This window comes from Mercurialis annua, linkage group LG3 (assembly GCF_937616625.2).
Source record: "Mercurialis annua linkage group LG3, ddMerAnnu1.2, whole genome shotgun sequence".
Classification (NCBI taxonomy): Eukaryota; Viridiplantae; Streptophyta; class Magnoliopsida; order Malpighiales; family Euphorbiaceae; genus Mercurialis; species Mercurialis annua.
Window position 1 is genome coordinate 17,176,968 of NC_065572.1, and position 14,387 is coordinate 17,191,354.

Sequence of the window (14,387 nt, forward strand, 5' to 3'; positions counted from 1 at the left end):
TGGTGTACGTACTATCCCAGACTGATATCATTAAGTATATTCTATCAAAACCATACTTAAGAAATCGGATTGGGAAGTGGGCAATTGCGATGTCCGAGTTCACATTAGTGTACGTTCCCCAGAGGGCAGTGAAAGGACAAGTATTGGCCGATTTCTTGGCCGATCACCCTGGTATTACCCTCAGGGAGGAAATGATTAGTTGCTGTGACATTGCCATATGGGAGATGTGGTTCGATGGGTCCAAGACCAGCCATAGGCAGGCGCCGGAGTACACATCATCTCGCCCCTGGGGGGCATCTTACCGATTGTCATTCAGGCTCCATTTTGAGTGTACCAACAATCAGGCGGAATACGAGGCCCTAATATTCGGTCTCGAAATTTTGTCCGAGTTGGGGGTAAAGGCGATTAATGTGAAAGGAGATTCTTTGTTGGTTATCAAACAAGTGACGGGGGAATTCAAATGCGAGTCCGAGCTACTAGTGAGGTATTGCAACAAGACGAAGCATCTGATCGAAGGCTTTCAGGATACAAGGATAGAATATACCGAGAGGGCCGATAATGGTATCGCGAATGATCTGGCTCAACACGGCAGTGGTTACAAGATGAACCTCCAGTTCGATACAATCGAAAGAGAGTCGCCGAATCTCCATACTGGGGGCATCACCCTCGACGAAAAGAAATATTCGGCCTACCAACTCGATATCACCCAAGATTGGAGGACCGAAATCTTGAATTGGTTTGAAAAGCCAGACATGACGAATAGGAGGTTGAGAACCTTGGCCCTGAATTATGTCGTCTTAGCGGGAGAACTATACAAAAAGGGTTTCGAAGGGCTACTCTTCAGATGCATCGGCCCAAAAGAAGGAATGCTAGCAATGGCCGAAGTACACGAAGGGATAGCGGGGGCTCACCAGGCAGGTCCTAGAATGAGATGGCTGATCCATAAATACGGCTTTTATTGGCCGAAAATGGAGCAAGACTGCATACGATATGCTAAAGGATGTGAAGCCTGTCAGAAGTGTGGCCCGATACAGCATGTTCCGACAGAAGAACTCCATTCTATCATCAAGCCAGAGCCATTTAGAGGTTGGGCAGTCGACCTCATAGGAAAAATTTATCCTGGCTCGACAGATGGTCATACTTTTATCATCATCGCCACTTGCTACTTCACTAAGTGGGTTGAAGCGAAGCCTCTTAAATCGCCCACACAAGAAGCGGTGATCAAGTTCTTTAAAGAACATATCGTTCCCCGACACGGATTGCCCGAGTTGATAACCACAGATCAAGGGAGGATGTTTACGGGAGGTGAGATAGTTTGGTGGGCTTCTCAGATGAAGATAAAAATGGTACACTCGACGCCATACTATGCGCAAGCCAACGGACAGGCCGAGGCAACGAACAAAGCTATAGGACCAGCCAGAAGTCGGCCACCGGGACTTCGCCTTTCCGAATGGTGTATGGATATGATGCAATGTTGCCAATGAAGCTTACTGTCATGTCAACTCGCCGTCTATATCAGAATAAGTTATCCAAGGACGATTACTTTGACAAGATGGTGATAGACTCCTTGGACCTCGACGAGGATAGACTGGCCGCGCTAGATCACCTTGAAGCCCAGAAAAGAAGGGTCGAAAGGGCGTACAATAAGCGTGTAAAACCCAAGTCATTCGCAATAGGCGATATGGTATGGAAAGCGATCCTACCTATTGGCCACAAAGACAGGCGACTTGGAAAATGGAGCCCGAACTTGGAAGGACCGTTTATTGTGACCACCAAGTTAACTGGTGGGGCATATGTACTGGCAAATATTGACGGAGAGGAGCACGATAAGGAGATCAACGGTCAGTTTCTAAAGAAATACGTCCCTAGTTGTTGGGAGAATATTGACCGACGGCTATTTGGAGCAGACGAGGAGTGACGATTACCGTAAACCTTTCGCCGAACGTCCTGAGTCAACGGATGTTCATCCCCGAATGTCCTGAGTCAGCGAATGTTCATATAAAACGTTGAACGTTCGGAGTTTCTTAAAACCGATATTCATATTAAATGTAATTTCGGTTCTTTATTATTACAGTTTTGAGTGTTTTCAACGGGTCCTCCGTTTTTCTCAAACATATGTAATAATTTTTTATGAAATAAATTTTCAAATATCGGACTAAGTTGGAGACCGATAATGCTATGATAACAGGGAAACAACACCAAAAGCAAGCAGAAGCGAAAATTTCGGCTACCTGGCCGATTAAAATACGAAACTAAAACATTGTTAAATTGTAACAAGATACGGCCACCAGGCCGATCAAAAGGTGCTAAAATTCAAAACTATTACAAAACAAAACGATGCAAATTGTTCTGGACTTGGAAATTTTAAAAATGGCTGAATATATCGCCCATCTCACTGCGAAGGGTGCTGAATTGTGTACGAGCTTCTGCCACTTTTGGTTTCAGTTTGGCAAAGCTGTGTTTCAGGTCGTTTCGGCTCTTTTTTACATCAACACCTTCGAGCAAATCTTTATCCATAGAAGCTTCGAGCTCGCTAATGGCTTTCTCCTCGGTCTCTAGCTCCAGCTTCATAGCGGCAACTTTTTCTCTAAGTTCCTTGGCATGATCTCGGCGAGACGTAAGAGTTGAGACAGCCGACTTCACGTTCACTTTCAACCCCTCCAGCTTCTCTTTGGCAACATTCTCCTGGGCGATCAATTTGTCATGTTCAGATTGAATAGTCGTTGATTCATCATAGATCGCCCGGGAAGCTGGGAGCGATGCCGACAACTTAGCCATGGCACCACGAGCTTTTTCGCTGAGAACCTCTGGAGGAGCATCAGTCAGGGCAGTTGCCGACTTTTGAAGCCTCTCGAAATCCTTGGGCGATTTAAAAAGAGCAGTCCCTTGGGGTTTCAGTTCAGAGACGACGTCCAAATGATCGCCCCAATTTTCAGTAGAACCGCTGGTCACTTCACGCATCTCGCTTTCTGGGATAGGCGAATCATCTTCTTCGCTATCAGAATTCAGGAAAGCCGCTGCCTTCGCCGCCACGTCATCACAATCGGCCGGAGCATCATCAGGAATCTGCCAAGTTTTGCCATAGTAAAAAATCAGCTGCTATTTTACTATTAGGGCGATGTAAAACCAATATGAGGTACCTTAGTCTTCTTGGCGTCAAGCCGTGCTGGTAAGTTAGCCAGAGATGAGCTCAATGGCGACAGCAACTTGGGCAGCGGCGAGAACGTGAGTATCTGGGATGCAGTGGGGGTCACGTCAGATGGGTTCACTTCAGATGGGGTCTTCTGAGAAAGTGACTGTTGAACCGAACGACCTTCATCCCCAGTTTGTTCGTCGGCCGTCTCAGTATCGCCCCTTTGAAGAAGAGTGGGCACTTGGTTGAGTGGAGGGAGCTTCATTGGGAGTAGGGTCGAACATACGAGACCCAGTTGATTCCTTCTTCGCCCTCTTGGCTTTTGGTTCTTTCTTTGATGGCTTTTTCGTAGGGCGCTTGTGTCTTGCCTTCTTTGATTCAACATTTTCTTCGCCATCAGTGTCGAAAACATCGCCTTTATTCCATCGAGGCACACCAACTGAAAGAAAAGACAAAGTTAAAAGGCGAGCTAAGTAAGATCTTAGAAAAGGCAAAAATATTCAATTTACCTGGTATTCTATCATAGCCGACCCGGATAAGTTCGGCTATTGCCTCGACATCAGAAGGGCATCTAATGCCAGTATAAGTAACGCCTTCATTTGTTATTTCAGGCTTTCGTTTTTTAATTTTTTTCTTAGGAAGTTTTATGGGATCAAGGGTGGACATATTGACCTTAGGCACTGGTGGGCTTTTATATTTAAATTTGGGGCGAATATGGGCAAGATAAAATTCATATGAGTACTTATTTTCATAATGTTCTTTCCAGACCTTTTTCATCTTTTCGTCATACTTTAGCCTAGTCAGTCGCCTATGGCGTTGCATTTTAAGATTCATACCAGGGCGATCTAATGGGTCATACTTAAATTTATAAAAAGTTCAAATTTAGCTATTTCAAAAAGATGGAAAGATTACCTTCAAATTTGGGACGTTTTGGTGCCTGCAAAAGAAACAGATCGGCAAGAGTAGGGTTTCGAGATAAAGGAGGTAATTGAAAATTATGAAGACTGAGGATTTCTTTGGGTGAGAGGTCGAAATAGGACTCGATGGCTGAAGCCCACCAGCTTTCGTATTCGGAAGTGCAAGGGGGAGATATAGAAGGACGAGAAATTTCAGAAATGGGGGGAAGATAAGCCCTGTTCAGGCGAAGGATGAATTGAAGGTCAGGGTAGTCTTCGATTGAAGGTCTATAGGTCCCGCGATTATTGAAGGAGATCAATAAAGGACAGGGAATTCCTTGACTATAGCCGAACTGACGGGCGACATAGTTAGGGCAGTATGCTTCGATACTGCTACAATTGTATTCCAAGCCGGCGATTAGATTACGGGACTTCAAAGAACTGCCCCAATATTGGACCCCAAGTTTTAACCATGGATCGGCTCTAGCCTCTTCTGTATCTTCGCAGTCCCAGGCGACGAAAAGCCAGGAAGGAGGATATTTCAGGGATAAGATCGGACAGAATAATTCCGAAGCTCTGATGGAGTTGGTAAAAACTTCCAGCACATCCAGTACGTGAGGAAGGCGAGTACCAGCGGCGATTAATTGATAGCCGCAAAGTTCGGCCTTGATTTAAGGGCCGACCTCGAATAACTCGGGAAAATATAAGGCGAGCCATAACTGCAACACCCATAGAGGGTCACTTGGACTCTGGAAGATCCTGTCATCACCGTGAGGGGCGATTTTGTTGAGACTTCTGTATAGGTGAGCAAGCATGAATTCCCCAAGGTTACATTTTCGCCCTTCAGCAAGAGCAGCGGCGAGGGTGAAGCAGTCTGTGGTAACTCTGAAGGAGGATGTGCAGAGGACGAACTTGGCTATGAAGAAGGCGAGAAAGGCGATGTGTTCTCTAACATCGGGTTTGTAATGTTCTTCGCCCATGAAATGTTTGACGAAGGGACCATAGCTTCTTTGGGCCTTTGATAGTTTGAAAATGGGTACTTCGGCGTCTAGATTGGGCAATATACGTTCGCCGATGACTGGGATATTGAGGATGGCTGCCATGTCTAAAAGTGTGATCGTCATCATGCCGAACTTGAAACAGAAGCAGTGAACCGCACTTGACCAGAAAAGAGAGGCACCCATGATGTAGTGCTTCGCTATCGGTCTGCTCGCCTTACAGAGGCCGATTATGTCATAAATCCCGACATCCTTCCACAGTTGGCCGAAATGGGGTTTCACTCTGTTAACCCACTCTTGATATCCTTTGTGCTCGGTCGGCCAATTTCTGAACATTGTGTTCACCCAGACAGAGGACTGTTGAGGGAGTGAAAAGCGTGGTGGGACTTCATCATGGAACGGAGTGGCAATCTCGCATAGGTGGCTGGGCGAGACAAGAATGGGTCCAACACATTCGTGCTCATCGTTGGTTTTAACTATTACCTGAAAGTCTGTGGTTGGCGCAGCTGCACGGATCTCTTCGATCTTTTCGGTGACTTGAGCGGCGATGGTATCGTTGGGAGCAGCCATGGTAGCTGCAAATTATCACACCTTGATTAGGCGATATCAAGAAAAAGGAGAGGGCAATGTAGAAACAGGCAAATGTGAATACTTACCAGGAGAGTTATTGCAGAGAATGAGATTGCTGAGAAGAGAGAGAAATCTTGAATTTTGCGAAGAAAGTAGGTAATGAGAATATAAGATGATATTTTTCTTAAGAGTGCAAATGGAGGAAGCCGAAGGGTCGTGAAGCCAAGACGTGGCATCGTGGAAAACAACTGGTGATGAGGTGGCACGAATGGGGTACCGAACAGTCAATAGATGCGCACCTCTTTAAAATTTCAATGTTTGACACATGGGCCTAAAAAAGGGGAACAAGCCCAAATAAATAGTTCAAGCTTGTTGGGGGCATTGTTTACACCGGCCCAGAAATTTGCTGAACAGGGGTATCGTGTGGGCTTATCAGGGATTCGAGCCCAATAGAAAGCCTTTTTATTAGTCTTTTTATTATTATTATTCTTCTTATTAGGAATTTGTAACTCATTAGGAGTGTTTTTCTTTCAGAGTTTTAGTCCTAGTTAGATTAGGAATCTCGATTGTGAGGAGCTATAAATAGCTCAGAGCTTCATTATTTTTGTATCAACAAATCAATCAATCAAAAACCAAGCCCAGTGCTTTTTATCTCGCAATCTCCGGATTGTTTTAACTTAGGAGTAGTTTTCAGTATTAATCTCGCCTGAGTTCGTAGCTCCCAGATTATTACTTTTAGATCACGTGGTTAAGTGTCTTTAACCAAACAAGCCCTGTGAATATCTACGTAGGTTCGTTAAAGTATCAAACCTCAAACCGGTCCCGATTATAAATTCAAAAATTCGAGTCCGAAATATTTCCAGACGAACAATTACAAAAGTTCTCTTTTTAGATTTTAAATTGCTATATATAGAGTTTAAAGAGCTCTGAAATTTTTATTTTTAGGTTCTTTAAAATCCTAACAATGGCTTAATTTATGAACCAAAATCACAAAAATAAGATTTATTATATATATAAAAAAGATAGATAAATCAATCGAGTCATTCCAATTCATTGATCTAAAACCTCTAGCACACCCCAATAAGTCAAAAGGCCAATTTTTTAAAAAAAAAACACCTTGATGACCATGTTTTAGTGATCATATTAATAAGATCGAATCCATTTTGATGATGCGAATCAAAGAATAATCATATACATAATGGATCACGCTGAAGTAAATTGTATAAAATCCACAAATTATGGCAATATTTAAGTTTACTTTTTTACCTACAAACCGTCTTTGCTACAAAAAGACTCCAAGAGAAGAAATCTAACTATTTCAAATGATTAGCTGTGAGGTGCCATCAGGGTCTAAACAATTACATTCCAATAAATACGGAAAATTACGGAAAAACATCCTTAGTGAGAAATTCTTACCTAGACAGAATCCATATTTTATTCATGATCCAACCAATCCTTAGTAATATTACTTCCTGTTTTACTCCTTTTCTTCAGAAGAAATGGTCTTCAAACTCGTATCTCATGTATTTGCTTCACATATATAACAATTGCCTACAATATTGTAGACCTGATATTGCAGTAGGGAGAATCTTGCCGTCACTGGGAGATCTGAAGACTAGTCTGAATTTCCAATTAGCATCACCTGCGGCTTAGAGCTCCAAAATTGCAGTGTCGTACCTTCAAGGACTTGAAATATGTAGCATTTATATTAATCATTTCCCCTTCAATTACTGAGAAAAAGAAAAAGTTAGCATTCAGAGAATGGTACCATATTCATAACTTGTCGTTGGCTAATTCAACCCATCGTAAACCATGCAGGTAAAACACATTATTTACTTTTTAGGGAAAGAAAAGAATGTCACATCAGTAAACAAACATAATAGAAAAAATATACACCTTGCTATAACGTCTACATGGTTGAAACTTCTCCACTCCATAACTTCTTTCTCACAATCAAAACTCGCTCTTCATTCACGGAAAGAGCATCACTCCTTGGTTCAACTTCGGATAACCAATGATCCCACCTTAAGGCAGGCAAAAATTTGCGGATATGGTTTATAATAGAGGGTTTGTCTCTTATAATGACAAATCCTTGGGGTCTCAGTATCCGATCAATCTCAGTTAACAGATCTTCTGAGCTACACCCCCGCTCCTCAATCTCGGTAAACACTTCCCAGGCGTGAAGAAGATCAAAAGTGCGTGGATATGTAGAAAATGCTTCACACCTACAAAAGTGCATCAGATGTAACTCAAAATAATATACAAGTACTACCATTCACAGAGTACTGCTAAATTCCAAGGGAAGTTCTGAATCACGAATAAGTGATTATGCAGAACAACTTATGCAATCAATTACTGGAAGAAACATAATAGCATTGAGACAGCAACAGGGAAGGAGAAATAAAAAATAGTCAATCTGCTAAGTGCTAATTCACCAAATCAAAAAAGTCATTCCATGAGCCAAACTGGAAATCAGATTACTCAAGTACTTCCACAAGCCGAACTTCAGATCCCTTACTTTTACAGAACATGTTGGAAGAAACATATTTTGCTTTTTCCTCATTATTGCAGTTGTCCATCATCTTAACTAACTATCCCATTTTGCAATAGATGTTTTTTACTTCAAGGATCAACATTAGGATCCTTCTTATGACATTTACAATTTATTGCCTTTAGTACAAAATATGCTATCATTATAATCTTAAGATAACTGGTGCACAAAAATCTGAGAAATAATCGATCAAAATGCAAATGTCAAAAATATCAAGTAACGGTCTAAGGGCAGCCAGGGGATAATTAGCATACCAGTCATGAACTGTTCCGATTAAGCCACGGTCATAAACAATTTTCAATCTAGCAGACTGGTTGACTGGAGCAACATTCATCACCCATACATCTATGTCTTTGAGAGCAGCACCAAACCCCCCAAGGTTTGAGTTCATATCCATGACATTTCTAAAGTAGCTCCTCCGTACAACAGATTTCATCTGCTTCCAGTACTCGCTCACTCTAAATTGCCATATTTTCTGAATCAAATAAGCAGTTTAGAGGCCATTAAAATAGGAAGTAGGAAGAGGAATTACACTGACCATATAAAATTATTATCTAAGCTGTTATGATTCTAGAAACATACAGTGTCCTCATGAAATTCTTCAGGACTGATGCCAATCTCTTCCAAGCGAGGAGGTGCCTCAATTAGCCTCTTAGGCCAAGGAACTAGTCCGCTTCCTCTCTCTTTGTGCACCTCTGAAATGAAGCAGCAAGTTGCAGAAACTTAGGAAGAGAAGAAATCCTACCAAAAGATGGGAAAAAGCAGAAACTCTTAATGTGCTTTAAGTGTAGATATTAGTTCGTGAACTGCTTACTTTTTGAGTATGGAGAGATGCATGATTTCATGTGCACATTCCAAGTTGCATCTGGGTCATCATCAGAACTGCATAAAGGGGGTTGAGCCCCCGGATCTCTTTTCAAGAAGCAGCTATTACTGGTGGACTTTTGCCATATCACAGTCTGGTCTTTCCTTGCAGCAACCCTCCAACACATTCTTTTAAAAAGATCATGCATAGCATTTCCAATCCTTTGATTTTCTGGATCATGTGCATAAGCTTCAGGAGAAGAATATGCAAAGTACCCTCCTGGTCTCAATAATCTGTCAAGTTCTAGTAAGAGAATTCCATCTCTCTGGAGCCAATCAATCCGACATCTGGAACAATGAGCGAGTTCAAAAGCTCTACTTGGATAAGGAAGTCTTTTCGTTCCTAGTACACCAAGAGTTGATGGAATCCCTCTTTCCAATGCAAACTGTATCTGATTCTCATGTACATCATTAGGTGCAAGGGACATAGCTATAATGTCATGGGCAAGAAGATAAGCTCCAAAACTCGCCACCCCACAACCAACATCAAGGACGTTCCTAACCTTCCCATCATTGTAAAGTTTATCATTCGGGAACTTAAGCATCTACACAAAATGATTTCAATTATAAGCTCTAATAAGAAGGAATAGAAAAACTAAAGACGGAGAAAAATATAGAATCATAATATAGAGATTACCCTAGCAAGAGAAGCAATGTACTTATCAGCACCATAATGAAAATGAGTACCACCGCCAGGAAAATTAATTTTATCACCATTAACCACCATCCAATTCTGATCAGATTTCTCTTGCGCAAGATGCGTATGCGGAATATTAATCTTCCACACCTCATCTCTACTCTCAGGCCATCTTATAGGAATCTGGAATTCTAACAAAGTACATTACGTCCGAATCAAAACAAAAAACCGAAAAACAATCCACTCCATGCTAAAAACAAGTAGAAGCAGAGGATGAGTTACCTTGTAACCAAGGGGAGGGGGAATCAGACAATTAAAACGGCGGTCAGCAGGCGGGCAATGCCTTTCATAATGCTCCATTAAGGTCAAGTTGAGCTTCAATTTGAGGTGATAATGAAGATTTCTATCCAAACAAGGTATCAACTCCGAGTAATTCATATCACAGATCTGTAATTACAGTCATTTTCACAATTACCAAACAGTAATTTTAACAATAAATATAAGAAATGAAAAAAAAAACAATCGTACAGGTATGCTCTGCGGAACGAGCTCTTGAAACAGGTCATCATCATCAATATCAGCCGGGTCGGATCCTTCGTTAGAAAAAGAGAAGCGGTCGGGTCGAGAGAGCGCCGGAGCGACGGCGGATCCGTAGTATAAACAAATGAGAGCGAGACAGATGATGAGTGCGATTAAAAGATAGGTGAGCAGCTTTGATGTTCGAATCTGATCCGGTTTTTGCTTCATTTCTTTTGATGAATCGGATTTTTGTAAGAGATCCGACTTGGTGATGGTGCTCAAACTAAAACCCTAAGCAGCTGATTAATCGGACAGGCTTTTCCGCGGGATTCAAAGAGAGTTTAGTGAGACACTGCGTTATCGGGTGTGGTTGCGTCTATGTTGGCAGAGAAATGGTCGAACATGATTGGTTCATTTTGGATTTTGTTCATTTTGTGCGAATAGTGGTGCGATTCGTGTCTCTTGTCTTTCAGTTTACGCACTACCAGTTCAGTCTCCACTCATTTCTTTTGTTAGTAGTAAGATTTTTCAATTATTAAATTAAGGCAAAAGGTAAAAAAAAAAAAACCCTCGTAGTTTTTACAAAATTATAGATCGGCCTTTTTATTTTTTTTGGTATAATTAAACCCTCTTTGTTTTCTAAAAGAACAAATAACCCCTTTTGTTCAACACCATTAGAAACACTCGTTAATAACTGACATGTCTCTCATAATCATATAGGAAAAAAGTTCAAAATAATTTTAATGTTTAAAATATTTACCGAAAAATTTAAGGGGGTAAGTGTCACAAAAATAAACCAAAAGAGTTTATTTGTTCGATTTTAAAATAACAAGGGTTTAATTGTTTAATTTTAAAAACAAGAGGGCTTAATTGTGCCTAAAAAAGTAAAAGGGCTGATCTGTACTTTTGAGAAAAAGTCGAGGGTTTTTTTTATAACTTCTGCCTTAAATTAAATTAAACTGAAATATAACCTTAACAACAACTGGTCCCATCAAAACTCGAAACTGAAACCTCATAAATGCACTGCAGAGCTATAGCCACTTGAAATAGATCTCACTAACCTCAAAATATTGTTCCCCTACTATGAGATTGTATTGGTTAGAGTATAACCAATGCATGATTTAGATTGATTCTTGTACGTAAAGCTTTTGAAGTCAATTTTTTAGGGTTTTCCGTGCTAGTTTTACCTGTGATTTTTTCTGTTCTCATTAATAGAGGAGGAGTGGGAGTAGGTTTAGTTTGAGGCTTCAGGTGGAAGAGGAGGAGGAGGAAGGAGGTTTGGATATTTCGGGGATTGAGCCGGCGGATGATAGTGAAGAGTTCAGGTGGTGTTTGGTAGGGAGGTTCCTTACTGATAAAACTGTAAATTGTGAAGCTGTTAAATTTGTTTTACCTCCGATATGAAAACCGGTGAGAGGATTTCGTATCATGGAGGCTTCTCCAATTTTTTTTGTTCCAAATTTATCATGAACTTGACTTGAGGAGGGTGTTAGATGATGGCCCGTGGACATTTGAATTTCACTTATTCTTATGTCGGCAGTTGGTAGTGGGCGAAACGGTGAAGAATGTGGAGTTATGGGATGTGGAGTTGTGGGTACATGTTCCTTGAAATCCCATTGGGTTTAGCTATTAAAAACTAGGTGAAGATGTCGGAAACTTCCTAGGAAAGTTTGTTAGTCATGATAAGAAACAAACTAACTCGGCTGGAGGAAGTAGTTTGAGAATTCGGGTTAAAATTGATGTTTGTAAGCCGTTGAAGATGCAATGGAGTTGAAGACAAGTGTGAATGCATGGAGCTGGATTGATTTTCAGTATGAAAGAGTCCCTATGTTCTGTTCTCTTTTGTGGAATCATGGGGCATTCGGAGAAATTTTGTTCTAAATATTTTGATAACCCGATACTGAAGGAGCAGTTACCATATGATTCATATATGAGATTTGTAATGAAGAAATGACTAGTGAATACGATGAATAAGTGGTTGAGGAACTCAGACACATGTCCGATAGAGGATGGTGATAACAGTGGCGGCGAGGAGGTGGAGACCTTGAGTGGGAAGCGGGTGGAGAATTTGTCGTTGGAGATTTCTAAATAGAATTTTGATTTTCAAAAATCAAAATTGAATGAGTATGAGATATTTTGGGGAAAGCCAGTTGAGTTGGAGATTAGAGAAGCAAAAAGTTACGTTCAAATCAATACAAAAAAAGCATTTGAAATTAAATTGAGTGAGCTGAATGAGGAGCTGGCATTGGACCCGAAAAGGAAGAGATCAAACTTGGGCCAAACTAGTGGACAGAATGAAAGTGGGCCAAATTTTTCAGTAACGGACTTGATAATTGTGGACCCTAAAAGCTACAGACCGGAGGACCTTGTTAATAAGGTCGGCCCGAAGGAATGAGTTGCATCGATTGGAACTGTCGTGGGATGGCTAGCCCGCGTATAATAAGGTTCCTAAAAAACATGGCCAGGAGGCTTCAGCCTTCTTTTCTGTTCTTGTGTGAAACGATGATTACGGGTGTGAGAGTAGCAGCGTTACAAAGTGTTTTGAACTTTGATGGTTCGTTTACTATCGATAGTGTAGGAAGAAAGGGGGAGGGGGGATTTGGCGTGTTTTTAGACAGCTGAGTTTGGAGTTGTCATCCGGAGGTCTTGTTGTCACGACCCAAAATATTGAGCCGCAACTGGTGCTAGGGAACGGGAGTAGTAGCTCCGGAACCCGTAGCAAGCCTCAAATCACTATTAATTTTTCGCAAATAATAAACAAATAACACAACACAACATAAGCAAATATACATAACATATATACACAAATATTTACACTAACTGTTCTGTTAACCTCGCGGGCTCTAGTTACCGTACCCTGTACGAACTGGCCTCGCGGTACTATATACAAAAGTTAGTGTAATAAAACATATCACCGACATCTGGGGCAGTGAACAAAACATACTACCTGTAGCCTATCAAAAACATATAAACAAGACAGCAAGTAATTTGTACACTCAAAATGTACTGTTGTCTAGGCTACGACTCTGTCAACGCGGGACCACTACTGCAACATTCACAGAAGTCAGAAACTATACATACACAACTGACTTCTGGACTTCAAAATTGGCTTCTAGCTAAGTCCACACACTAAGCACCTGAAGACAACAAAGGTTAGGGGTCAGTATTTGGGAAAATACTGAGTGAGGTTGCATTTTACTAACGGTATTAATATAAAAACATAGCATCGCAATTCAATAAAACAATAATATAAAAGTAATACATATAAACATGTATTTGATCCCTTCGAAACTAATATCCTAGTATGCGACACAACTTTCGAATAATCAAATCATACTGATCTAGATGGTCCGACCCGGGAGTGTTCACACTCTGCCTCGTCGATCGCGACCTATCTCTTATTCCCAAAGTGTGAGTCCAACTCACTAGATACGGGGACTCCATACTACACCGTAGCCGAGTGCTCACTCGTATCGGATTCGTTGCATATTCATATCGTGCCATTTCATATCATACGTGTATCAATCATGTATTATATGCAAACACAATAGACTGACTCGATACTGGTGATCACACAGCCTATTGACACCCAATAGGTAGCTAGTTTCTTCGGATCGCATACTAGTTCTCGTATATAAAGACTTAATAAAACATATAACATTTCAATCAATCATATATAATGCGATGCGTATAAACAATATACATATATATAAAATAACTTTAATATATAATACACGAAAGTAAAGTGCAACTCACAGAAACCGCAATCCAATTAAAGACGCGGTCGATGAAATGATATGCCCTTACTATCCCACGTCTACTGACCTCTCTGCTCGTTGACACGTCTGATACATAATAATTAACGTTTGATAGTCAGGTATTAATCTCGTGTTTTTATACGTGTAATACTTTCAAATTCTAAGGTTTTGTTTCATTCTTAATGTTATTCGTGAACTCGATATTCCTTTATCGTATTCACGATATATCGAACCCTAATTCTCGTATTCGAGAAACGTATAACATCCTTAACGTTTTCCATTATCGTAGCTCACGTAAAACGTCGAGCTAAAACCTCACTTTTTAAATTATCGGGGTCTTTAATCGTTTTTAGGGTCTAATATCCAAGAATATAAAAATCCCATTTGATTTGGGCAAAAAGCCCATTTTGGTCCATATGGACCCACTATGCGGGCGCGCAAAGGCATTGTGCGTTCGCACA

At 40.9% G+C, this 14,387-nt stretch overlaps 1 protein-coding gene across 3 annotated transcripts; it reads right to left on the minus strand.

Moving 5' to 3' along the window:
- Positions 1–6,800: 6,800 nt before the first annotated feature.
- LOC126673677 (probable methyltransferase PMT9) lies at positions 6,801–10,631 on the minus strand. 3 transcript variants are annotated; one of them, XR_008790344.1, is made up of 8 exons: positions 10,178–10,631; positions 9,932–10,096; positions 9,650–9,832; positions 8,963–9,557; positions 8,731–8,843; positions 8,403–8,623; positions 7,366–7,822; positions 6,801–7,283 (listed from the first exon to the last, which is right to left on the minus strand). XR_008790344.1 is itself a non-coding variant. In XM_050367911.2 (8 exons), exons 1-7 carry the CDS (start codon positions 10,394–10,396, stop codon positions 7,507–7,509), a joined length of 1,812 nt encoding a protein of 603 aa, XP_050223868.1. In that variant the 5' UTR covers positions 10,397–10,631; the 3' UTR covers positions 6,801–7,283; positions 7,494–7,506. The 3 variants fall into 3 exon arrangements, 2 of the variants coding, with proteins under 2 accessions (XP_050223868.1, XP_050223866.1); XM_050367911.2 differs by having other exon boundaries at positions 7,494–7,822; XM_050367909.2 differs by having other exon boundaries at positions 6,801–7,327; positions 7,494–7,822.
- Positions 10,632–14,387: the final 3,756 nt, after the last annotated feature.